The sequence below is a fragment of the Lepidochelys kempii genome, chromosome 2, assembly GCF_965140265.1.
Source record: "Lepidochelys kempii isolate rLepKem1 chromosome 2, rLepKem1.hap2, whole genome shotgun sequence".
NCBI classification, from domain to species: Eukaryota; Metazoa; Chordata; order Testudines; family Cheloniidae; genus Lepidochelys; species Lepidochelys kempii.
Window position 1 is genome coordinate 198,006,540 of NC_133257.1, and position 25,820 is coordinate 198,032,359.

The 25,820-nt window shown below is 38.0% G+C and overlaps 1 protein-coding gene across 14 annotated transcripts in view; it reads left to right on the plus strand.

The window, feature by feature from the left end:
* The window catches only part of NEK10 (NIMA related kinase 10), a 173,638-nt gene that overhangs the window by 113,106 nt on the left and 34,712 nt on the right, over positions 1-25,820 (plus strand). For 11 of the 14 annotated variants that reach the window (XM_073333431.1, XM_073333424.1, XM_073333427.1 and 8 more), the window contains 4 exons: positions 4,403-4,616; positions 12,897-13,080; positions 13,172-13,258; positions 24,180-24,228. In XM_073333431.1, coding sequence (XP_073189532.1) covers positions 4,403-4,616; positions 12,897-13,080; positions 13,172-13,258; positions 24,180-24,228 — 534 coding nt within the window. The remainder of the gene's footprint in view (positions 1-4,402; positions 4,617-12,896; positions 13,081-13,171; positions 13,259-24,179; positions 24,229-25,820) is intronic. The other 3 variants (XM_073333437.1, XM_073333439.1, XM_073333438.1) reach the window with 1 other exon arrangement.

Genomic DNA, 25,820 nt, shown 5'->3' on the forward strand with positions numbered 1-25,820 from the left:
TATGGCAACTTCCATCTTCTCTGTATGTATATATATCTCTTCTTACTATATGTTCCATTCTATGCATCTGATGAAGTGGGCTGTAGCCCACGAAAGCTTATGGTCTAATGAATTTGTTAGTCTCCAAGGTGCCACAAGTACTCCTGTTCTTTTTATTAAAAGGTAATTACTCATGTCGTTTTATTTCTCAATCTTTCCAGAAAGGTGCTTTGTTTTGTACATTTTCATTAATACAGATGGCAATGTAACAATGTACTGACTTTAATAATCTTCAGCTTTTGTCTCTGAATATAGAAGGGCTTCAAGGTTAAAGGAAAAAGGAGAGATGTGCTCACACTGCTAATAATACATATAAGACATGCCACTATCATCAGCATGTCTAGCCTTGTAATAATGGTTCCTCTTGTAAATGGTTTATTGGTTGCATGTTTCCTTCTTTATCATTAAAAAGTACCTGATAAGTTGAGTCGTGCAATAAAATGAGTCTCCCAGTGCCTCTTTTTAAGATATTGCATGTTTCCATATCCTGCAAATTATAATAGAATGTTCATTTGTTTCTATTGATACAGGAGTTTCTTTAGAAATTTTTTAAATTCAGGATGTTTCTCTTGTATTTATCTTCATGTAATGAGAAGCATTGATGAATGTACAGTTTGTAAGCATAAATCTATAGCTCAGAGTTACCTCTGTTGTATCCCTTGTTTTTCTTTTTCTCTCTCTATGTTTTATATAATTTGGGGATTCGGAGTGTGTATGAATGATCAGATGTGAATTAATTTTAGACTTCCAGATGCTGAAGGCTCTGTCCTTTATTATTGGAAATGAAGCAAGGAATTTGATTTGCTCTCTCATCTTGGCATTACTCTGACATGAAGTAAGCACTCAGGAGACAAGTTTTTTGGAGAGAAGAAATGGTCTAGGCTTATAAAAATGTAGAATTGTAGGATTGGAAGGGACCTCGAGAGGTCTTCTAGTTCAGTTGCCTGCACTCAAGACAGGGCAAAGTATTCTAAGACCATCCCTAACAGGTGTTTGTCTAACCTGCTCTTTAAAAATCTCCAATGATGGAGATTCCACAACCTCCCTAGACAATTTATTCCAGTGCTTAACTACCCTGACAGTTAAGAAGTTTTTCCTAATGTCCAACCTAAACCTCCCTTGCTGCAATTTAATCCCATTCCTTCTTGTCCTGGCCTCAGAGGTTAAATAGAACAATTTTTCTCCCTCCTTATAACAACCTTTTATGTACTTGAAAACTGTTATCATGTCCCCTCTCAGTCTTCTCTTCTCCAGACTAAACAAACCATTTTTTTTCAATCTTCCCTCATGGAAGGTCATGTTTTCTAGAACTTTAATAATTTTTGTTGCTCTTCTCTGGACTCTCTCCAGTTCACCCACATCTTTCCCAAAATGTGGCACCCAGAACTGGACATAATACTCCAGCTGAGGCCTAATCAGTGAGAGTAGAGCAGAAGAATTACTTCTTGTTGCTTACAACACCCTTGCTAATACATCTCAGAATGATGTTTACTCTTTTTGCCACAGTGTTACACTGTTGACTCATATTTAGCTTGTGGTCCACTATGACTGGTGATAATGGGCAAGGCAAAAAGTACACAGTTTTAGTTTGTGCACTTCTGAGTAGCTTCAGCTCCCTCTACCTCCCTTTACAAAAAATCAACCTGAAACAAAAATGCTTCTGCTTTCTTCCTGAAATGTGGGATTCTGCCTCCAAAAAAGTCAAACTAACCCCACAAAAGGAAGACTTGGGTCCTATATCAACATCATTTCTATATAGAGAGTTCCTGTTCTCTCATGGCCCTGAACAGTGAGAAATTCTAGCTTATGTCTAGGCTTAGCAGAATTCAATTTTTATTTTTTTTATAATTTTGACAGATACTATTGATGTTTATTTTTAAGTGGTGTTTTAGATTTTTATTGATTTACATTTTCACAGTTGTGGAAAATTATGGCGGGGTCAGGCAATAAGGGTCAGACAATAATGATATAATGACAGGAGATGTTGACATTCAAAGAGCTAAAGATTTATAACTGTTAAAACACAAATTGTCAACATCACATGTCAAAACATAGCTAGTAAATAGCCCTAAATCAAACTCTGAGTTCTCAAGCAGCACTTTTCTTACTTTGCCTGTCTGTACATTTAGATTATTATCAATGGAAGTATTTTTTGGCAGTTTCTGTGTGTATAGTGAAATTGATATCTACCAACATTTACCAATAAAAATCTAATCTTTCCAAGCCTATTGATGTATTGGAAAGGTTAGAATCCCAGCTTTCCAGTAGGATTCAACCTCAAGCTTGAAACAGTCCTGACATAAATTACTTTCAAGTCATGCCACTTTTAGGCATAAAAAACATATTTTTGGTTGTTTTCAAAAGGTTTTATGGCTCCCTCCTGATCCGTGAACAGTTAGTTTCACAGTAACTAAGGAAGCCTGGCTATACAAGTGAAAGAAGTAAAAAACCAATAACATTTCTAAAATAGGTATGGGGTTTTGTAGCATATGTGGCACATTCTGTGTTACTGGCACTCATTTGGAATGAATGGCATTACTCACTTACTTCTCACCACTTAACAATTATGCTGTCATCTCAAATGTATCCTGATAATACCTTCATGCCTCATCGTGCCGTAATCATGTATTCATTCTGTCTCTTTCTGACTGGATCAGATCCTCATGGTGACTTCATGGGAGCTATCCTTTTTCACAGTGCTGAGGATCTGTCCCTCTGTGTCTTTCTTCCTCCCTCCTATTCATAAATACATAATAATACTTCCTTTTACAATTTTTAAAGTATCTGATTGGTTGAGGGCCCACTATTCAGTTACCTTTTATAACTATACACACAGTGACTACTGTAACCTGTTCACTGATAATCCCATATAATTATCAGTATAACTGAACTTTTCATCACTTTATCCACATTCTAATAAGTTGTAATAGATGTAACAGATAATTATATGAAAGAAGCTGGGAATAAGGTGTCACTAGCACAAATACTCTATTTGGGTGATATTAACAGTTGTGGCAAGCATAAGATAAACCAGATAAATATTCTGCATTCCTTAGTATTGATCAATTGAAGTATTATGTTCAGTTTTTGGTTCATACTTTCAAAGAGATTTAGACAAAATGAAAAGAGTTCAAGGAAAACAGCAAAAATAAGATATGGAAAATAAGATCCATGGGTAAAAGTTAAGAGAGCTGGACATGTTCACTCCAGGTGATTGAGATGCGATACCTGCCCATAATAGGGATGCTATAAATAAGTCAGGTATCAGTTTTTCAGCCAATGAGGAGCAAAGAAACAATGGCTTTATGTTGCAACTGGTAATTTATGTTCAATATTTCAGGTAAAATTTGTAAATGTAAGAACTTGTTGCCAGAGAAAGTTGTGAAATCACAGTCATGATTATATTCATGGTTAAATATCCATCTCTTAGATATTCAGTAGTAAATAAATCAGTTCTGCCATGATTCAGGGGAAATGGATTAATGACCCACTAGAGGTCCTTTCCAGCTCACATGATTCTTGGAAATTCTCACAAATTTCAGTGGATTGAAGTGAAGAAAATAAACTTCCCTTTGATTGCCATTTTTTAAAACAGAAAACAAACCTGCATCTGTTAAAAGGAAAAGAATACAAAAGTTTGAGTAAAGCCAGGGAGGAACAAAATGTTCCTAAATTGACCATAAAGATCTTGAACAATTGGCACAGAGAGAGATTTAAATAGACTTGTTTTCTCAAGTACTGCATAAAACCTCTTATAAGGTATTACTATGAATGTAGGATATGTTTATTAAAATAGTACTCTTTTAGGAATAACAAAACTATTTTCTGAAATTTTCCCTTCAAGAAGTGTGTTTGATTCATGTACACACATACCTGAACTCAGCTGGTTGAAAGAACTTTGGGGGTAGATCCTCGGCTGCTGTCAATTGTCCTCTGCTCTGCCCCTCTCCTTTCGAATCAGATGTTGACCTTGTCATATATTATTAACGTATAATGCTGCCCAATACTTAACTGCAGTATATGAGTCAATACTGAATGTGAGAACACTGCTTAAAATTTACCATTACAAAGACTTTCACAATTATCTTTGTATAAACTAGTTAGCAGATGTTCTCACTTTGTACCAAAGTGCTCTGTATCAGTCAAACACTGTATGCACTTGTTTGTTTGGTTTTTATTCATTTTTGGAATTTCAAGCTGTTGACCTACTAGATTTCAGTTTTATCCTAGCTGCTGCCCAAGGTGACCACTGATAATTACCAGTGAATATGTGTTAGTGATATTAAGCAGATATCCAGAAACAGGTAAATAAAACTGTGGTGTTATGAATAGATTTTTCATTAGGTAATGGATCTTTCAATAGGTGCTTGACTCCTGATGCAGAGACTCGTCCAGACATAGTAGGAGTCAGTTCAATTATATCTGATGTGATGATGAAGTATTTAGATGGCTTGTCCACCTCCCAGTTTGCTTTGGAGAAGAAGCTAGAGCGCGAGAGGAGACGTACCCAGAGATATTTCATGGAGGCTAATAGGAATGCAGTGACATGTCACCAGCAGCTTGCCATCTTATCTCACGTAAGTAAATGACTTAGCGTTGTGTTTTTTCTTTAACACTGTGCTATGCCTGGACATTTTGTGGACTAATAAAATATATGTATTTCTCAATTAAAGGGCCTATTGTTTTATAAAATTAAAGTTGAAATCCATGTAGATTTTAAAATTTATTTTAAACTTAATATTTATTAATTTTCCCATGTGCACACAAATACAAGTAACAGTTACAATATCTTACAAACTACCTTAATCCAATATTGAAAATGGCATGAATCAGACTGAAATATACTGGCTCTTGCATTTTTAATAGAATCTTCTAACATTTAATTATGTATGCACATTTTAAAATGGTTAGTGAATAGCAAAATGTACACTTGGCTGCAATGGAATAATTCTGTGCATGATTCACAAACGATGGCACCTACACATATTTAATTTTTAATTACAGGTTGGTAGATAAAGAGCAGTGAGCTGATAACGTGTTTGCTAAGCTTGTCTTGCTATCTGATATAGTTCTTCAGAAACATCTTTTGCAGTTCTTTCATTTTGCTTCAAGCTTTGTTTTGTGAGCTTGTGTTCTGTGAGCTTAGTCAAGGATTTCAGTGTTTTACTTAATGAAGGTCAGCTCATATGTATTCTTGGAGAATTTACTGAAAAAAATGACAGAAAAAAGTTTTCCACAGTAAAAACTCATAGTATAAATTATTATAAACTCAAGAAAAAAGTAAAGTTATGGTAATTTGTACAGCTATACTGGTAGAGTCAGTAATCACATCTCTCTGAAGAGGGCACTTTTTATCACTTCTGTTATTTGAGCTCACCCTTATATCTCTCACTGAAAATTCTCTGTCTTATAGAAAAAGATTGACAGTAGCTCCCAGTCCCCAGTCAGTGGATTTCTTAAAGATGCTTCCTTGTCTTCATCACAGATCAGTATAACATTTCATGGAACAAGTAACTTATTTTAGCATTGCCTAGTTTTGCCTTAATTTTCCAAACCTCCCACTCCCATAAAACAATCTTTATTAAATTATTCCAATTCAGATTTTCTTTTCAATTTAAAGGGACACCAACACACATCACATTGGTGTGAAATTTTTGTGCTATGGTTAAAAAGTCAATTGTGATTATTATAACTGAAAGAAGGTATTGGGGAAAATACCCCCCCAGTTTGCTTACTTTCCACATATGAAAGCTCACTTTGTTTATAGTCATTTTCAGTATCTTTGGGTGGTCAGTTTTACTTCCTGTCTCATGCACTAAAAGGATAACATCAATGTTGTCGTGCACAGCTGTGGAAGAGCTCAAGAAAGTGCTTGCCAGGTTTTGGAAGATGGTATTTAAATAGGCAATTAAAAAAAATCTTACTGTAGGTTAAAAACTAAAAATGTATTTACTTGTATACACATACATTATGCAACAGTATAAAACCAAGCAAATATGCAATAGTATGAAACCAAGCAATTTATATTTAAACATTCTCCTAACAACTGTAATAACTTGAGTTCACTGTGCTTTACTTTAACAAAACTAGCATATAAAATACAAATTTTCTTAGTGTTAAATCCTGGTTCTGGTTCTGTGATACTGAGGGGTACCTAGGAGCCTTACTGCCATGTATGCTTGCCTTTTGCCCAGATGACCAATCTGGAGGACCTTCAGGCCTCAGTCCATGGCCAGGGTCTATAATGCTGCTTAGTAAGAAGCTCCTGCAAATGATTTCCCCATCTTCCTGAGGATCCTGATCCTATTTGTGTTCAACACACAGGATGCAGAAGCTGCTGCATGGATTTCCTGTCTTGGCTAGGGAGAAGCTCAAAAGAGGAATTTGTTGCCATTTTCGTTTTAGAAAATTGATACTTTGTAGGGGTTGCATGGGAGAGGTTGTAATCTCGCTGCCCTTCAATTGTCTTGTGGCATGTGGAGTTCTTTGACATTATGGCCCTTAAACACTGCCCTGGGCTGAAAGTTCCATTGTGAAGTATGTGACTGTAGCAACATACATTATATGTAGAGTAATTCACCCCATTGCCATAGAACTGTGCTTCAGAATCTGAGCTGCCTCTTTGAGTGGTTGCAGACGTATACCACTCAGGTTTGTGCGTTCACAGAACACTGAAGCCAGAAAGCTTTGCCTAGAAGTATCCCTAGGAACAATGCTTATGCTGTCTGGTCCCATAGCCCTGCCTATGGCTATTTAAAGGCGGTGCCATGCCAACGCCCTCAGTTCCTTCTCACCATCCACAGCTTGAGTCAGAACATTCTATGTTGTGTCTCACCTCATACTTTTCTATCAGTATTTCTATGATTTTGTTGTATATAGTGAGCTATTTATTGTTAGCTATAGCAAGTACCTTTAGGTTTTAGGTAGTTGTTAGTTAAGTAGGATTTAGCCTGGTGGGCTGCCCTTGTCAGGTTTTAAACACTGCCCATTGTGTAGGGTAGCTATCCTTAATACTAACCTCCACACACTCGGAGTTTATTGTACCTAGAAAAGAAGGGCACATTATGGAAAGATGCTCCATCTGTAAGTCAACTAAGATGAGAATGTAGGTGTCAAGAGCTTTGTGCATCAAGTGGCACCTTGTGGAGCAGGCCATGCGGCTTTCTTTGGTGCTGGGAAGTTTAACTTTGGACACCCATGTTTTAAAAACTTGGCCTTTGTATGTCACGCATCTAACATTTAATAGAATCTGTACAATACATTTAAAGTAAGTTACTTTTATTCAATTACTGTAGAAATACCTATTGGATTACATAGTCAGCATCCGTTATCTTTTCATGATTACATATGATCTCAAGAGTTGGCTACCTTAGCTGTAATGCTTAGAAGTTCTGAGGAAGCAAACATATTCACATACCCTGGTTGGGGCATAAAAATGGGATGTAATTTCTCTAACTGCCAGTTTTTTCCAATTAAAATATCAAAATTCAAAAACCAATTCAGGCTAAATTTGACATTTGGCTGAAAGTTCTGCAGGAAATTCCAACATTTAAAAATTTCTTTACATTCTGAATCAGAATGAGAAGTTGAAATTTCAGAATTTCTCTGAGTAGAAATTCCAAAAAAAAAAAAAAAAAAAAAATTGATTTGGAAGCATTCCAAACCTTTTATTTTATTAATGTCAAAACATTTTGTTTTGATTAGGTAAAATTGTTTCATTTTGAAAATGTCAAAACATAATACAAAATATTGCATATTATACACAGAAGTAAAATATAAGCTATAATATTAAAATTAAATTATAAAAATCAAAATGAAATAAAACAATAGTCAAAATGCTACATTTTTACCTGATTGAAATGAAACATTGACACTGAAATTAAATGTTTTTATTAAACAAAAAATGAAAATGACTTTTTCCCATAGAAAATTTCATCAAAAGCGACACATTCCTGAAAACATTTCAAAGACATTTTCGTCTCTCAAATTTTTTTGATCAGTTCTACTTCAATTGCTGTCTAAAATTATGTAGAGAGAAGTATTGAGTGAGGTCTTTTACATGCTTTGATTGCGGGGGCGAGGAGTCTGGTGTGCCCTTTTCATCTTAACGAGGCCCCCTTTGTAGTCATAGACAGGCAGTTGAAAAAAATACAGACTTGAAGCTTTTTGTATTTCCCAGTAACCTGAATAAGTAGATATTCCTTCAGCGTTCCCAATTTTCAGTGCCTTCTTGGAAGGATTGTCACTTTTGTCCCATTCTGCAGTTGTGATTTGGGCATTTTGGTGCTTATCTTTTATATCACTATTCCATTGGGAGCTGAACTTCTGTTTATTTTTACATGAATAAACTCTATTTTTAACTTGACAAGTTCAAATATTATGCCATTTTGGATAGGTTCAAATATCTCTGTGTAACCTGAATATTAGAGCTCCCTTCCTGAAATGCATTGGGATCTCTTTGCACTGTTTCACCAACACAAAGCAGCTCTACAGTCAGTGCAGTTGGCTGGAATCCTGGAAAAAACCTGGAAGAGGTTGTTTGCTTAATTATAGTATAGTATAATCAGTAAACTTTTACAGGATTTGGGAGAATAAGATACGTCTGTTGTGAAAAATGTTTTGGTGGTATTATTTTTTCAAGAGTTGCTGAATGTGGTAAATTAGCCATTTCTTGTATGATTTATTTCCTAAATTGTCAGCTGTGAAAATATATGATCAACATATCAAGGACATTAGAAAGACAAGGACAAGTGTATTAATTAATTTCGTTTAGTTGCAGTTCATTAATGTGTTCAAGTGTTTTTATGCCATTTATTATAGTGGTATCATCACTGCTCTGCAATTAAGAGCGATAATTATAACCCTCTATGCTCACCCCACCGTCCTTTTATTTTAGGGTTTTATATTTCTATAAATGTATTTAATATTTATAATATTTTACAATATTTTATATTATATAATATAAAAACACTTTGAGCTGAAATGTGGCAAAAAAGACCCAAGTCAAAGATCAATAACTTTCTTTTTATTACTTTTTTTAAAACGTTCAATCATTTCTGAAAGTTTGTGTTGCGAATAGGTCAGAAAGAAATTTAACAGTATAAGGTTTTTTGTTTTTCATAATCATAGGTTCCTAGAAGTTAGCAATGGAAGAGATTTATTATATACAGAGTCCAGCCCTTTGAAAGTGGAAGATACAATCTTCTGATAGTGCTCATATCCTTGGTGATGAGGGCCATATAAGTACATGGACGGGGAGAGAGTGTTTGTGTGTGTGTGTCAAATATTGCACTGATACACCAATGTCGGGAAGGTGGTGATTATAGAGAGGAATAGGAGTAGGGAGTGCACTCAACAGGTTAACTCCACAGAACACTTGGAAAGGAAGCAGAAGTATGGTTCATGTATAGCAATAGTTTTTTAAAGAACAGTAAGAGGTGAGAGACAATTTATTTAGCTTACATACTTAAAAATAAGAAAGGGCTTTTGCTCAAGATGGGGAAGATTGGAGCAAGATTTTCTATTATGCCTTCCCTCCTCTTATCAAGGGCCATCAGAAAGTTCAGGCAAGGCAGGACATTGAAAATCTGATTCTTGGGCCTTCAGAGCACAATGAAAAAAAATCTACATATCAACTTCTAATTCTCTCAGATCTTCTGTCTCAGACAGATCTTACACCCAGATCTGAAATCACTGCACTTGGTGGCTGGGATTATAGCATTTTGCTAAAATACAGACTTCAGCTGCTCTTAAGAAATGCATCGAATCGTGCACAGAAGTCATTTGTCCTGCACAGTTAAGACTTATGCTTTACAATGGAAAATAGAAGGATTCTGAGACTTGCAGTCCAACAATCATGAAAACAGTGGGCTGCTGACACAACATGCTGGTTATATAAAGGTCTGCTTTCCTCATTCTCAGAGAAGTCATGGAAATAGTAGGACCAGTTGTGAGTCTCTCTGGCATGGAGGAGACCAGGAAGGGGTAGGGGAAAGGGATTGAGGAAGAAGCCTGCATTAGAAATCTGGCAGGAAGTTTTGAGAAGAGCTGGGCAAAGACAGGAACTCAGTATAAGGAGGGCTGAACCCCTGAGAAAAAGGGACACAATTCACCTGGACCCTCATGAGGGGTGTGAAGGGGTTGACTAACCACTGGTGCCTGTAAGGCAGGAGGGGCAACATTGCTTCCTTGTTAGGTGGCCTTTCTGGGTGGGTCTCAATTTCCAGCTCCCTGGAAGTATTTCTACCCAGCTCCCTGGAAGTATTTCTACCCAGCTCCCTGGAAGAATTTCTGGCTGGAAGTAGTTCATGATTTCTACCCACAGAGCCTGTTTCGGATGTCAAGATAGTCAAGTATAGCCACTTTCACCCAGCCATAGTCTTGGGCAGAGACTGTGTCCAGTCCCTGGTATGCAGGTGCTGGCCTCGTGGCATACCAGCTCCTGTCAGGTAAGGTGAGAACAGGGTGGCCCACGATCAGGTGGCACTGGGTTGCCTTCTGCCACTTACTCAGACATTACCAAGAAAGCCTCTCGGTTGTCCCCAGGGCCTGTCTTTGTGAGTTTTACTGCCACAGGTGGGGCCACTTGGCCTGGGTTACAGCCACTGGAGGGGGAACCGTGTGGAGACCCGAAGACTCCATCAGGGCCATTACTTATTGGAACAGCCTTTGCTGCTGTTCCTGCTGTTCTGCCCATAAGACCCAGACCAGCTGATGCTGGTGGGCAGCTATTTGCTGCAGGAGTTGCTGCTGCTGGTTTTCAGTCATCCATTTGAGAAGACACTCTATGTTCATGTGGTCTGTCCTATCAACCCATTCCTTTAAGTCTAGGGTATTTGCCTGTCTGGGTCAGTCAGTCCCCCTGCTCTCTAGGGGTGGGAAGGATGCCTGCATTCTCCAACCGTTGTGAAGGGGTTGACTCACCACTGGCACCTCCTTGTGGCTGGGCATGGTGTAGCATGTCTCCCCCTGCTGGGTGGCTCCTGCCAACAGCTGCTCCACCTCTGCAATGACCTGCCTCTTCCTGTGATTTAGCCCTTCAGCCAGTTTACTTAAAATGTCTCCCCTTCTGGGGTAGTCCAGAAACAAAAAGCAAGGGGAATTAACACCATTAAGCTGAGCTAGTAAGAGATAGATAAAAATGATGTTGCTTTTAGGATGAATTTTTAGATTGCTACAATTTTATCTTCAGGTGCACACTGAAAATTAAGTTTTCCATGTTACTACCTTATTGTAATGTGGTAACGCTGGAATCTACAGTCCTAAAACATTCCAAAAATAGTACCTTTTTATATAATAATAAGTTTTACTATTGTAGTCAGCAGTCTGGTATATGAGTACCTCATCTGCATTAATAAATGTATCCTCTACACACTTTGAGACAGGAAAGTATTGCTATCCCCGTTTTACAGATGGAAAAATTGAGGAACAGAAAATTGTGAAATACATTAGATCCCTTGTGAAGCCTTTGACAGAATTTCCTAAATCCTAGTCCAGTACTGAGCCATAAACTTATCCTTCCTGTTAGGTGTTGCCGTGAAAATTCCTGAGGATTCATTTATTTAGTCTTCTGGGTTGAGTTGTAGAATTGGGAATGGGGGAGAGAATGGAGGGAATAATTGGCTTAAACTGTTGGGCAGTTAGCACTACAGTCAGTATTTAGGAGTTTGACTAAGTGACCTTCAAAGGAGTGGAGGAGTTGGAATTATATTCATTTTGCTAAGCCACGGTGAGATGACAGTCACCTTACGGGAGGTGTATGGAGAAGGTCTGAGAATCAGTTAATATCCAGAAGATTAAGTACCTAACAGAGCACCCTTCGTAAATGCAGACTGTTTGGGAGAAACTTTATTGTCCCCTGAAATTACTGAATATTAAAGTACAATAATACAAATAAATAATAATAATAAAATTAATGATCTGTTTTATGTTCTTTTTATATATTGTTCCTATTTTTACGTATAATAACTATTGTTTGTAAGTAAATTCATCCTTTGTTTTACATTATCCTGTTGGAGTGTTGTATGATAAAAGGGAAAAGGAGATAAATAATATAAACTGGTCTGCCTTCAAAACATGTCTCATTAAAATAGAGGCATAAGAGGGATCAGAGAGCTTTACCGTGTCCTGAAAAGCTATAAACAGAGTGGTGGTTGGAGCATTTTATATTCATTAAAGACCTCCTTATTATGGACAGATTCAGCACATACAGGAGACACTTACGACAGCAGGATAATTTGTATGCCAGTTTTTGATTTTCTTAGCTTTATGTCAGCAATAATAGCCAGCATCAGGTTGGTTCCACTTCATGAGGTCTCTGACGCATATACATCAAGCTTACTTTAGTTTTTATTTTTTTAACTAAACTTGATTGCCTTACACTTTATGATGTCAGGAAACCTGTCTGCTTTTAATTGTCCAAGCTGAAAGAGGTTAAATCTCTCATCTTGGTTGTCTGTGGGACCTGTCTATGTCTTTGTTCAATATTTCTATCTTTAAATCCAATATTTGTTCATATTTTCATATTGTTTCCCTTTTAGTTGTAGAGAACACACATGGTGAAAAAGAACTTTGTCAGTACTCTTTGCAACCTATTTTTGGAGTTGAAATAGAATTTCTAGGACATCTTTTATATGAAAAGTAAAAATCATTTCAGTTAAGTAAAGGGCTCTTCCATAAATGCAGAATGACTGGTAGAATGAGAGAGCAGGACAAGCAGCCGAGTAAGAACTATAATTTTTTTAAATGAATTATGGCTTTTTAATATCAGATTTTATAATGAGCCTCGGACATTGTTGTGAAAAGGAAAATTGGTAATATTTCCTTCACTAGTTCTCCTCTTTGTTCTTCATTGTCAGGAGCATTCTGAGAAGTCGAGCCTCAGCAGCAGCAGCAACGGAGCAGCCAGTTTCAAAAGTGAATTTTCAGAAAGCACTGATATTCCAACCGAAAACTTTCATCCAACATGTGGAAAAGATGAAGACAGAACATGTGATGAAATCCTATCAGATGACAACTACACTTTAGAAAACTCTGAGAAAGGTAGTCAATAGCAGAAGAAACACCAGGAATGATAGCACTGTGCTCAGAGCTTAGTTAAAAGCTTCCTTTCTGCTTTTGTTTTTATGCACAGATGTCTTCTCTGAATTAGATGATGAGCTGGACATATCAGATAATTCCAGCAGCTCCAGTTCAAGTCCTTTGAAAGAGTCTGCATTTGGTGAGTTTCTTTGCACACAAAGCAATACACTGATTTCTAACAGTAAGACATCTGAGTTGTTCTGAAATATTTGGGGACTTTCTGATTAATTGCAACTTCTCCATCTGTTGGAAGAGAAAAGGCCCCCAGAAAAAGAAAACTAAGAGAAACGTTCCCTAGTGTTGCCATTTTTTCACTGCAATATAATGCTGTTTTATTTTGTATAGCATCTTTCTTATGAGATTATCCCAATATTCTAATCACTTTTAAAAAGCAGATGGATAGAGAAATTGAGATGCTGTTTAGGCAAAGGAGAAAAGATAAGTTTTCAGATTTGAAAAATAAGAGAGCTGATGAGATAGAGAGGTAGAAGAAGGCTGCTCCATATGGAGCTGCAGAGGAGGAGGCTCTTGCATCAACAATGGTGAGATTATGTGAAAGAATAAAAAGGTGGCCTATGTTAGATAAACAGAGGGAGTGGAGAGAGATACAGTCTGGATATGCATTTGAGTGTGATTGTATGGAATCAGATTATGCAGTGTGGTTAGATGTTGGAATTAAAAGGGAGTTTACTATACAGTGTAGTCATCTGTGTGCCCATGCTTGGTTATTATGGTTGAAAGACAGGTGGAGTTTAGTTTGGTGTGCATGTAAATGCTGGCTTACTGGGGATTTCCTGGATTTTTAGCAATTTTATTACTAAATGGGCTCTTAATCTGTGGGTCAGAAGCAGGTGTCAGAAGGTTGCCACCCCCTTGCCCTGGTTAAATGGGAAGAGATCCTACAGGCATCTTGGTGTGGAAAAGGGGATCATGGTATTGAAAAGCTGAATAACTCTACTGAGCCAAAATCAGAAATTCCATCTCACAGGGAATTTGAATATTTCAGCATTTGTTTTTGTCCTGAATCAGGATGAAAAACTGAAACAATTTTTTTTTTCATGGAGTGAAAAGTTCCAAAAAGTTTTGCTTCAGAAATGTCAAACTATTTGGTTTTGTCATTTCTGATCTAAACAAAATATTTCAATATTTACCATTTTTTTTCATTTTGGTTTGTTGAACTGACTCTAATTATTTCGTTTCAGTTCAATTCAACATTAAACTGTGTTTCCCTATGGCAGCGCATTGTCTCATAGGAGTTACAGCTGATAACCCTTTTCTCTCCTATGGGCTGGGCCAACTTGCTGGACTACATCTTCCATGATGCACCTGCAAACAAATGATTCCCATATACCATTCTGCTCAGTCAGAGGGGAGACTGTGTTACATTGGGAGATGCAGTCTGGCCAGGCAATTCAGTCCATAGGAGAGAATGAGGCCATGAGTCATCCAAACTACCATTCCCATGAGACAATTTCCCACCATAGGGAAATGCAGTTTTGTGTTAAACTGACTCAAAATTAAACATTTCAGGTTTGTTCAGCAAACCAAAATATTTCAGTTTTGGTTAAACCTTCCAAAAATGACATTTTGTTTTGGTTTTCCGAACAGAAAATCAAATTATTTGGGTAAAATCTCAAGTTTCCTGCAGAATATTTTAATTTTGTGGAAACTGCATGTACCATCAAAATATCATTCAGATAGAAAATTCCTGACCACCTGTTTAAGAAGTTCGAAAGGTGGAAGAAATGCAGTTGACTGAAGATTTTTTGTGGGGTTTTATTCCAAACTTCAAGAACCATTCAGAATGTTGCTGTTTTGGTAAGGTTGTTACAATGCAGTGCTAATTACTAGATGGTTTTCCTTCTTCCGTCACACGTACTGACTGATATGTCTTCTTGTTGATTTAAGTGTCTAGCCAGTAGAGGGGGAAAACACAGAATAACTGGATAATGCTCTTTAAAGTCCCTTAATAATTTTTGGAGAAGGTAGCAGCCTATATTTGAAGTTGTTATTTGTACAGCTCTTTCAAATGACTCATCATTTATTATCAGTTCTGGCCTATAAGTGGCATCCCATCCCAAAAATGTCATTAGTTGTATAATAAATAAATTTCTAACCATCAGAGGAGTGAAGTTTTGGAATTGCCTTCCAAGGGAAGCAGTGGGGGCAAAAGACCTATCTGACTTTAAGATTAAACTCGATAAGTTTGTGGAGGAGATGGTATGATGGGATAACATGGTTTTGGTAATTAAATATTCATGGTAAATAGGCCCAATGGCCTGTGATGGGATATTAGATGGGGTGGGATCCAAGTTACCCAGGAAAGAATTTTCTGTAGTATCTGGCTGATGAATCTTGCCCATATGCTCAGGGTTTAGCTGATCGCCATATTTGGGGTCGGGAAGGAATTTTCCTGCAGGGCAGATTGGAAGAGGCCCTGGAGGTTTTTCGCCTTCCTCTGTAGCATGGGGCATGGGTCACTTGCTGGAGGATTCTCTGCTCCTTGAAGTCTTTAAACTACGATTTGAGGACTTCAATAACACAGATATAGGTGTGAGGTTTTTTGCGGGAGTGATGGGTGAAATTCTGTGGCCTGCATTGTGCAGGATCATCAGACTAGATGATCATAATGGTCCCTTCTGACCTAAATATCTATGAATCAGTGAATCTAAATTGCTTGTCATTCATTTTTCTTGGGCTGTGATTTGCACACCAACAAAGCATCTTCATTTACTAATGGCTAAATAGCTCTTTGCCAAGTTTCAGCTCATCCACTGAAGTGCCTAAAGGGGAAAGAATCCATCAGTTCCTCTTACACCCATTAATTTTAGTCAGAAATTCCAGAATTTGTCACATTTCCCCACCCAGAAAGTTTGTAACTGGTACAAAACCACTGCTGGGTTACATTTAAGAAAAATAATTACATAAATCACAGATTTTAGATCACCAGGCTGTGGTTTCTACTTAATGCTGAATATTTTCAGTGTTGGGTATAAAAAGTTGTCAAAAGTTATTTTCTTCTAGGAAAAATAAAAGACAACTTTATGAAAAATATTCGTTTTTTAAAATTTTTAAAGTTCCCTGATATTTGTAGCATCTTTATTAGAGCTGTAAGGGATTTTTGACAACATATTTTTCAGCAGAAAATGCAACATCTAAACTGAAACTTTTCTTGGAAAAGGGTTGGTTTTGATGAATTTTTCAACTTGAAAAAAAGTTTTCAAAACAGTTTTGAAATTGTTGAAACATTTTGCTTTGACATTTTCTAAATGAAAAACTCTGGTTTTTGTTTTTTCTGGATCAAAATGACTTTTTGTTTCTCTCTCTCTCTCTCTCTCTCTCTCTCTCTCTGTATATATTTATTTTAAAAAATAGGACATGGTCAAAATTGAAACAAAATATTTAAATTGATCCAAGCCAGTTATTTTCTCCCAGAATTTTGTTTTTGTGAACATTTTTGAGATTTTGACTTTTTGCCTGATTTGGGAAGGGGAATTTTTCACACAACAGGTAAAACTCTTTCCCATCCAGCTCTAATGATTGTGATATGGTGTATCATTCCTATGAATATGTTTTTTCAGCATGCACCCCTGCTTTACAAGTGAATAACAGCACCCAGGAATTCTAGACATCACTCACTCTCTTTCTCTGTAGGATTCCCCCTCTCCTCCCTATTTGAAACTTCCTGATCTTTTGCAAAAAGGCATTCATTCCGTGCCAAAATGTTCTATGGGACAGAAACTGGTGTGCAGGATAAGGTATAATACAGAAGTATTTGGCCCGATTATGGGCCAGGAGATGCTGTGATATGTTTAATTATATACTTTCTGCCCTTTTTAAAAAAAAATCGGTAAAGGTAGAACTGTATTTAACAGTTAGAAGAAGAAGGGGACGGAGCTTGTAGTGCAGTCATTTTTAACTTCACAAGACCGATTCCCTTAACAGCTTCAAGTTTGCCCTATGCAAAAAACCTCATATGCTGTCGCAATTGTTCATGCTTCTTGACAATGACTTGTATCTGATCTTACTGGGTGTACTGAGTCAGGAGTTGACTTCGTACCCTGTCACACAAATCTCCACCCTCAATTGATTGAGGGTGCCAATTAACTCAGTCGAGATATAGCGGAGGGGATAATTGGATGAAAGTAACCCCAGCAGCTGGAACGCTATGAGGATACTTAACATGGGGAAAGAGATTCAATATGTGTTCTGACCCAGCCACTCCCAGTCTCTATTCAAGCCCAAGTTAATGGTATCTAGTCTGCATATTAATTCAAGATCAGCAGTTTCTCATTGGAATCTGTTTTGAAGCTTTTCTGTTGCAGACAAAATAGTGCTATATGAAATTGTTGTTAAAATCATTTTAAAAAAATAGTTTCCTTGAAAGATATTTTGTAGGTTAGACAAGAGCGTAGTTAATTATTTATGATCTTCCCTGTGTGTCTATTGCAGTGGGGATATTGTGTCTTTTGGTCACAGTTCATATAGGAACGAATCCATTTAATTGTCTTAAGATTATTAATAAAGAACAGAGATTAATGTGATACTAAGCAAAGAGAACAGAAACAGAAAATGGTTACAAGCAAATAAAATAACATGCTTTATAGGCCTAAAACGTAATTCTAGCAAATTGTGTCTTCTTAAATGGCTTTCTCGTTTACAGCATCCCCATCCCTTCCTGGTAGGAGGATCCAATGTTCAGAGAATCAGAGGGTGTTGTCCTTTTTGTTACCAAAGTGATGAACAACTAGAATGCCTTTTTACTCTCCTTATATTTCCCCAAATCCATTGTCTATGCCTTGAGAGCCAGGTAGATTCCCCAGGGTACAGACTCTGTCCTCCAGTGTGCTTAGTACACTGTTTCCTCCATCACTTGTAGCTTGATTGTTTACCTTATATGTTAATATTCTTTCATGGTCAATCCATATTCCATTATCTGTGTCAGGCTTGATTTATGCACTGCCTCCAAAACACATTTTAAGAATATATATCTGGCACATATACATAACTTTATACACAGTCCATACACACATCATGGTGTTCCTGACCAGCATGTCACCAGTTTACGTATGATACCTTACAAGAAACACTTTTATAGTACAATATGTGTGCAGTTGATTCAGTATAGGCCAAGACTATAGCAGGGTTAAAAAAGAACTAGATAAATTCATGGAGGATAGGTCCATCAATGGCTATTAACCACAAAGGACAGGGATGGTATCCCTAGCCTCCGTTTGCCAGAGGCTGGTAGTGGGCACATTCAGCACCCATGGAGTCAATGCCTATGCAGGATGTAGTTGCTGAAATTGCAGCTACTGCCCAGGATCAACTAAAATAACTTTTAAAAAGCTTATAAAAACTATTATATATAATTTGGTTAATTTGACCTTGCTACTGAGAAGATGTTAGAAAAAGCATTTAAAAAAAACAAATACTATTATTGTTTTCCCCTCCCTCAGGCACACCAATGATTCTTATATGAGCGCTGATTTAATTTTCCTTTCAGTCCAGTTAGTTTTAGGAGGCATTTTTTTAAAGACACTACCAGACAGAAAAGCAAAGCAAAGCAAAACATTCTCTCTCCCTATTTTTTATAGCCTTCTCTCCTTGTCACAATATCTTCACTTAATATTACATGTTGTAAGCAGAGGCAAGAAGATGGTCAGACTACTGCAAGGGGAAAATTTTAAAAACTGTGCACTAGAATTTATTTATATGATTTTTACCGATGTTCATGTGAGTCCTGAAACTAAATCCTTAAATATTCCTTTGAATTAAGTCTCCAATTAAAGATGGCAATCATAGTAACTTTCCTGGTGCCCCACTGATTTTCTTAAAAGACCTCACAGAATTAATAGAAATTTTCATAGTAGAGGGACTGGTAAAGATCAAAGGATCTGGCCTAGACACTTCCCCTAAAAGTTATGAGGGAGTCCTCTTCCCAGCTCCAACCATTTTGTGCAAGCTCATTTATAGGGGCCCAATCCAGTAGGTGAACTCTGAGTAGGCTTTTCAGATTGGATCCTGCAGGCAAGTTTGGCAGAGCAACTCTTATTTTCCATGGTTCATGAATCACTCTGGGACTTAGGCTCTGGACCCCTTGGTTGGGGCAGCAGCAGATACCCAGAAGCAGAAACATAGGTGCCTATGGAACATTTACTGCAAAAATTTAGATGCCAAACTAGTTTAGGCACTAGCAGGTTCAGGGGCACACTTACTAGACTTCTGTGAAACCCAGTGGAGCCTGATTCTGGGGTTTAGGCATGTAAAGTGGTAGTTAGGTACCTACATTCTTCTGCGAATCTAGTCTCTGGATGATATTTATTTATTTTGCCTTCAGACTACCATAAACTAACGGCTGGTCTACACTGTAGACAAATCCATACCCGTAAAAGATGTAGCTATACTGACCTAACCCCTGGTGTAGACAGTGCTAGGTTGATGGAAAAATTCTTCCATTACTCTAGCTCTACTGCCTCTTGGGAAAGTGGATTACCTACACCGACAAGATAACCCCTTCCATCGGTATAGGTAGAGTCTACACTGAAGTGTTACAGCAGCTGCAGCTGTGCTGCTGTAGTATTTCAAATGTGGACAGGCCCTAAGAAATGTGTCTCAACACTCATGGCTTGTCTACCTGGGGACACTAGGGAAGTTAAGACAAATTAACTAAAGGTCAGAAGTCAACGTGCATAAATTAAAGCACATTACCTCCCACCCAGGTGGATGTTCTGTTTCAGGAGTAAAGTAGCCTTAGTTACCTGTGCCTTAATCCTCCTCCAAGGAGGATTAATATATAGCAAACAAGTAAGACCACTTTACTTCTGATTAAGAGCTTCAACACGGGTGGAGGTGGGGTTAACACACTTTAATTTGTGCCCATTGACTTTTCACTTTTAGTTGATTCTCCTTAACTTCTCCGAGCGTCCCTGTGGAGACGTGCCCTCAATTTACAAGCCATTTGGACTAAACCATATTTTCCCCACACAACACCATTGTCCCCATTCAAACTGTAGCCTGATCTACAGATTATGTATAAATTATTTTGATTACTTAAGAATTCCCAGTTATCACTTTGAGGGTTGACAGATTCTTGACCCAAGATCAGGCCCAGTATTACTAAAATTACAGTATAGTTGTGCACACTCCGATGTGCACAGTTGCAACGCTCACACTATAGGAACTCTTCTGTATTTACAATAAATTTATTAATACATTTAGCACAGTCACAAACACTCTAACCAATAAGGTGGACAGAGATAATAAATGTACATCTGAACATTCATATGCTCTCACCATCACTTGCAGATGAACTTAAATTGTTAGCCATTATCTTCCTTATCATTACCAGTTGCAATCATTCTGGCACCTCCCAAGGGCTACATCTCTCCCTCCCTCCCTCTCCCACCCCCCCCCAGCTGGGATACAGCTTTTATAAAATGTTACACGGATACCACTATGTCTAATGCATATTCAGTAGGGGGTTCTGCCCTCTTCCTTATTTGTATTTCCTCATGCTACTAATGTTAGGGGTCATTCTCCTATAGATTAGTTTATTAATGATCTCAACTTATTTTCAAGTACTTCAACTTGTTGCCATGTCCTGTGTTCAGACATTTGCAGGCATTCTATCCAAAAGCTGGTATTGGCTGAAGTCATTATGGGCAAAATTCCCCCTCACACTCTGTTCCGCAAAACTTAGGGGTGACCATTAGGTCATTTATCTGTGTCAAAGTTCATAGGCCTCAAGGCTTATGCTAACTGCTGAAGCCAATGTGTTATAGGATACAGGCCTGTAGATTCCTTGCATTACTGCTGAGTATAATGAAGGCAAGGCAGTAAATATAATAAAGCCAAGCTTGCCCTAGGGGCTACAAAATCCAAGGAGACTTCTATGGGAAAGAGAAAGTATGGCCTTATCAGGGAATCTGAGTTCCATTCCTGCTGTGTAACCTTGGGCAAGTCCTTCACCTGTCTGTGCTTCTGTTTCCTCTCTCATCCTTTGTCTGGCTTGTCTGTTTGAGACAGTTCCTCCTCTGGAGAGCTTACAATCTGTTACTGCTAGTATTATTATTAGTAGTATTTATTTATTTGTATTATTGTTGTGCCTAAATGTGAGGTGCCTCCTTGTGCTAATCACTGTATAAACACTTACTGTGCGTTTATACAGTGTCTATCACAAAGGGACCCCAGTCTCGGCTGAGGACTTTATGTGGTACTCTAATTCAAATTATTATTGTTAACCACAACAGGGCCACTGGATAATAGCTATTGTTTAGTGATCTGCATCACTACTTCTGTTTCTTTGGTACTAAAAAGTATTTCCCCAATCTTGGTATGTGATTCAGGAACTGTCTCTATTACATGTATGCTAGGTACTTATGAGTGTATAGAGACAGGCTCTTTGGTGTGAAATATCATGCAACAGTATATTCATAAGTCACAAGATTGGCAGGTCAAATATGATGAGTCAGCTTCTGGTTTGACTATGGAAGGAAGCTATTTCCTGTTTGGGAGACAATGTATTTGACACAGGGATAGGAGTCTGTATATATAGTATAATTTAGAAGTATGTACGTTCTTGAGAAGGGGCAGCTGGCTCCTCTGAGTTAACACTGCTCTTTCAGAACTCCATCAAGCAGCTCTGTGTTCAAAACGAGGTCTCTAGCCAAATGGTGTCTGATACTGCTCTAGGAGCTTATTTGTTCTTCTATATTCCTCAAACCCATTATACTCTGTTACAACCATGTCTTGAAGCTATTATCCAAAATCCTTATCCAAGCTATGTGATCCCAGTGTCAATTAAAACTACACTACCACCCTTGGATTGATATTATTGTATTTGCTTCCATAAACAAAAAGGGAGCCATTTGCAACTCCAAAGAGCCCCACTCAAAATTTTTACATTTCACAAGGATGTGTTTGAGACAGTGAGCACTCTAAACTCCCTAATCAGGAGCCATGATATAATGATCGTCAAAATGTCCTGTAAACATCACGTGATACTGAGTTTCATGGCTCTCCTGTTGATGTTATTTGTACGTCAGTAGTGCCCAAAGGCCTAAATCAAAATCAGGGCCCAGGGGATGTTGATTTGTTCTGTGGAAACTCTCTTCTCTGTCTTAAATCTCACTATTAAATCCATTTGCAGCCAAAATATTCTATATTTTATTTCTTGACTCATCAAAGAGAATCTAGCCCATTTGTAGTTGCATCGTTTACCTATTCTTTGAGCCAAGTGCCATGCAGTAGGTGTACCTGTTTTGCTGTACAACAGTAACAGGGAAAACAAGAGAGAGGTATGACTTTTTTATCGTCAGCTCTGACCTAAATAAAAGATGAATGGTTTCTTTTATAATTTATCTTAAACTGAGCTCCACATGATAGATGACAATCTCCTTCACGATCTTTTCATTATTGCCAGGGAATCTTGAAAAGGGAAGAAAACTGTAGAGACTATAATGTAGCACATTTTGAGGGTATGTCTTCACGAGTAACATTAAAGCACTGCTGCGGCAGTGCAGGAACGTGGCTGTGTAGTTGCAGCACCAGCGCCGGGAGAGAGCTCTCCCAGCACTGTAAAAAAACCCACCCTCACGAGGGGAGTAGCTACCAGTGCTGGTGCACTGTCTACCCTGCACTTCAGTGCTGAAGCTTGCATCGCTCAGAGGGCTGGGTTTTTTTCCACACCCCTGAGTGAGAAAGTTTCAGCGCTGTAAAGTGGCAGTGTAGACAAGGCCTCACGTCTTGACATGTGCTTGAGCCTCATAGAAAAGGATTCAAGTCACTTGGAAATTTATTCAGATTTGAAGGATGGGCCTTTTCTGAAATCTCAGATTTTTGCTCTCATACTGATGCAGCTCCACCAGCACTGGCAATGGTGGGAAAACTAGTGTCAGATCTGGCACAATAAGTTTTAGTACAGTGTTGTCCAATTCTGAGTAATTAAACACTGCTGTTCCCAGGCTACGATAATACTTTCATTGTTACTACCAATAGTGGAAAGAGAGGTACCACAGACAAGGGTAGAATATACTATGAATATGCAAAGGAAAAATGGTGAAGACCTGCTTAGTTTCTGCTATTAAGATGACCTTTGATAGGATGAAATATTTCTTTGTTCTGAATGTACAGACACATTCTGCCTTCCCACACAAAATGGGGGCAAGAGGCAGTGGTCTAAACACAATTAGAATTAAAATGGTTTGCGGAGCAGTCGGTAAGTTATCATCAATAGAACAGTTGTACAGAAATCTTTTCTGTCATGGCTTATAAGTGAATAAATAGTAAAGATTATGAAGGATCCCCCCCCAATGCATTGGGGAACTATGTGAATGAATGTCCTAGCGTTGATTAGGAGACTGCTCGGTCCAGTGGTTAGAGAACAGATCCACTGGGTTCTGTTCTAGCTCTCCTACTGATTCACTGCATAATTGTGAGCAAGTCAGTTAACTTCATTGCAGCTTAGCTGCTATGTCTTTAAATCAGTGGGACTATTTGAGAAGTAAGGTACTATTCACATACACAAGAGTGAGAGAATTTGGCCCAAAGTAAAAAGCTAAAAATTAGTGGCAATTTTTAAGTTTTGTATTTATTTTCTGCTGTTGTGTACTAAGACATTTCTAGAATTATATAGAGCATTAAATATATGTTTATGATATTTTATATTGTGCCATGAAAACTCAAAATTTTATCTCTGAAAAATAGTACTCTTTCTGCAGGGAAAAAGATACATTAAGGCCCCAGTCTTGCAAAGCCTTTCATACATGCTTAGTTTTAAGCAAGTGAGTGATCCAACATATACATCAATCTTTGTGGTAGTAAGATCTTGGTTATGATGCAGGCAGATCCTTGGTGCATCACAAGGGGACTCAGCACTTAAATGTGTTATTCAAGATCACTGACTCTTTGTACAATGCTTGCAATTTTGAAGTTTAGATTTAGTTCTTAAGGGATGGTGGGGTTTAAGATTTTGGCACAATATACCTGCTGGGAAATTGACTATATTTCTATAAGATTCTTTCACTACAGAGAATATAGCCGTTGTGCATTTGTTTCAGGTATAATTAAACGAAGTTTCAGTGCTTCTGAAAGACAACCTCAGACAAGGTATGTACAATTTTAGGTTTCAAAAATCAGATTTGGTGATCCTTATTTTGAATTCCAGTGTGGATATTCCACAAATAATTTTTCCTAGTTGTCCTGGATGAAACGTTTGTGGAGTGTCTGCAAATGTTTTAATTACCTCAAGCTAATTGAGGATCAATTAACTTGAGGTAAAAACTCTGTCAACATACTGTTATGGATTGTCTATGCACAGAAGTTGCACCAGTTTAACGAAAGGTATGACATTAAATTGATTTAGTTAAACAAGTGCAGTTTTATGACTGGACACCTTTATGTCAGTGCTAACTAGAGCTGGTAGAAAAATACATTTTTTTATTTCTGCAAAATATTTTGAACAAAGCATATTTTTGGTGGGAAAAATATGCATGTATGTATTTAGCTGTGCACACAAATGTCTTGTCCTTTGAACTACTCTAAACTAGCTAGTGCTTCTTTACAAAATTAGATAAATGTTTTGGGAAATCCATGATCTGGTTAAATAGATTCTCCGGTTGCTGTCAACATATAAATGCCTTCTTGGTCTAGGGAGGAATGAGCACCAGGAGGGGTACCAAGAGGTCTTGAATACTATTCCCCCATCTTTGTTAACCGACCTTAATAGTACATAGACCTTCACAGTCCTTTTTAGTGAGGCATCACACCACTCTTAGGCCAACATTGTTACCACCCTTTTACAATGGAATAACTGAGGTTATGCAATTTGCTCAAGATCACATACGAAGTCTTTGTTAGAACCTGGAGTAGATTCAGATCAGCTAATACCTTTTATCCACTAGAGAAGAAAGCCATCAATGCAAATTTTCTGTTCCTTATAGTCACCATGGGTAAAGTGGGGCTAATAATACTTACCCGCCTTTATAAAGTGTGTTGACCTATACTGAGGAAAAAGGTTTCGATAGTTTAGTGGATTAGGGAAGGTTTTATACACTGAAGATCTGGATCCTTTGCTGTATGTTGAAGGCAAATAAATAGAACCTTAAATGTATTATTGTATAAAAACACTCATGCTTTTTAAACCAGTCTCATGATTATTTTGGAACCTGACTCATGATTTTGGTTGTCAGTCCTGTCTACTACTTGCCAGAAACTTTGTAAATTAAGGATTGTTGTTTTTTCACCCTGCTGAAGCAAGTCAACCTCTGTTTGTGGTTTTGTGGGTCTTTTTTTGTTTTGGACCAGATCAGAGAAAAGCTCTGCACAGTGGTGCATGCACCTTACAGAGGCAGGTGCAATATGTTGTTTCTTTTAACATTGTGTGGCAAATTGCCGGCACTACTATGGTGGGTCTCATGCTTTCTCTTTTTGGGGAGTGGGGGTGGGGGTGACACCCCCCAAGACCGGGAGAGAAGAGAGCTGACAGAGACATCGCCTGGGGAAGCTACAAATCATCGTGGAGGGGGCCGTAAGACTGAGTAACTTTTGAACTGTACTCTCGTGTGGGGGGAGTTTGACTGTGTCTTAACTGCGTTTGTAGGGGCACAGGGGGTGTTGCACGAAGCTGCCCCCCAATCCATCGGTGCCCCCCCAACACTATTACAACCGTCACGGCCCCCCGCCGTCCGTCCCTGCTGGCA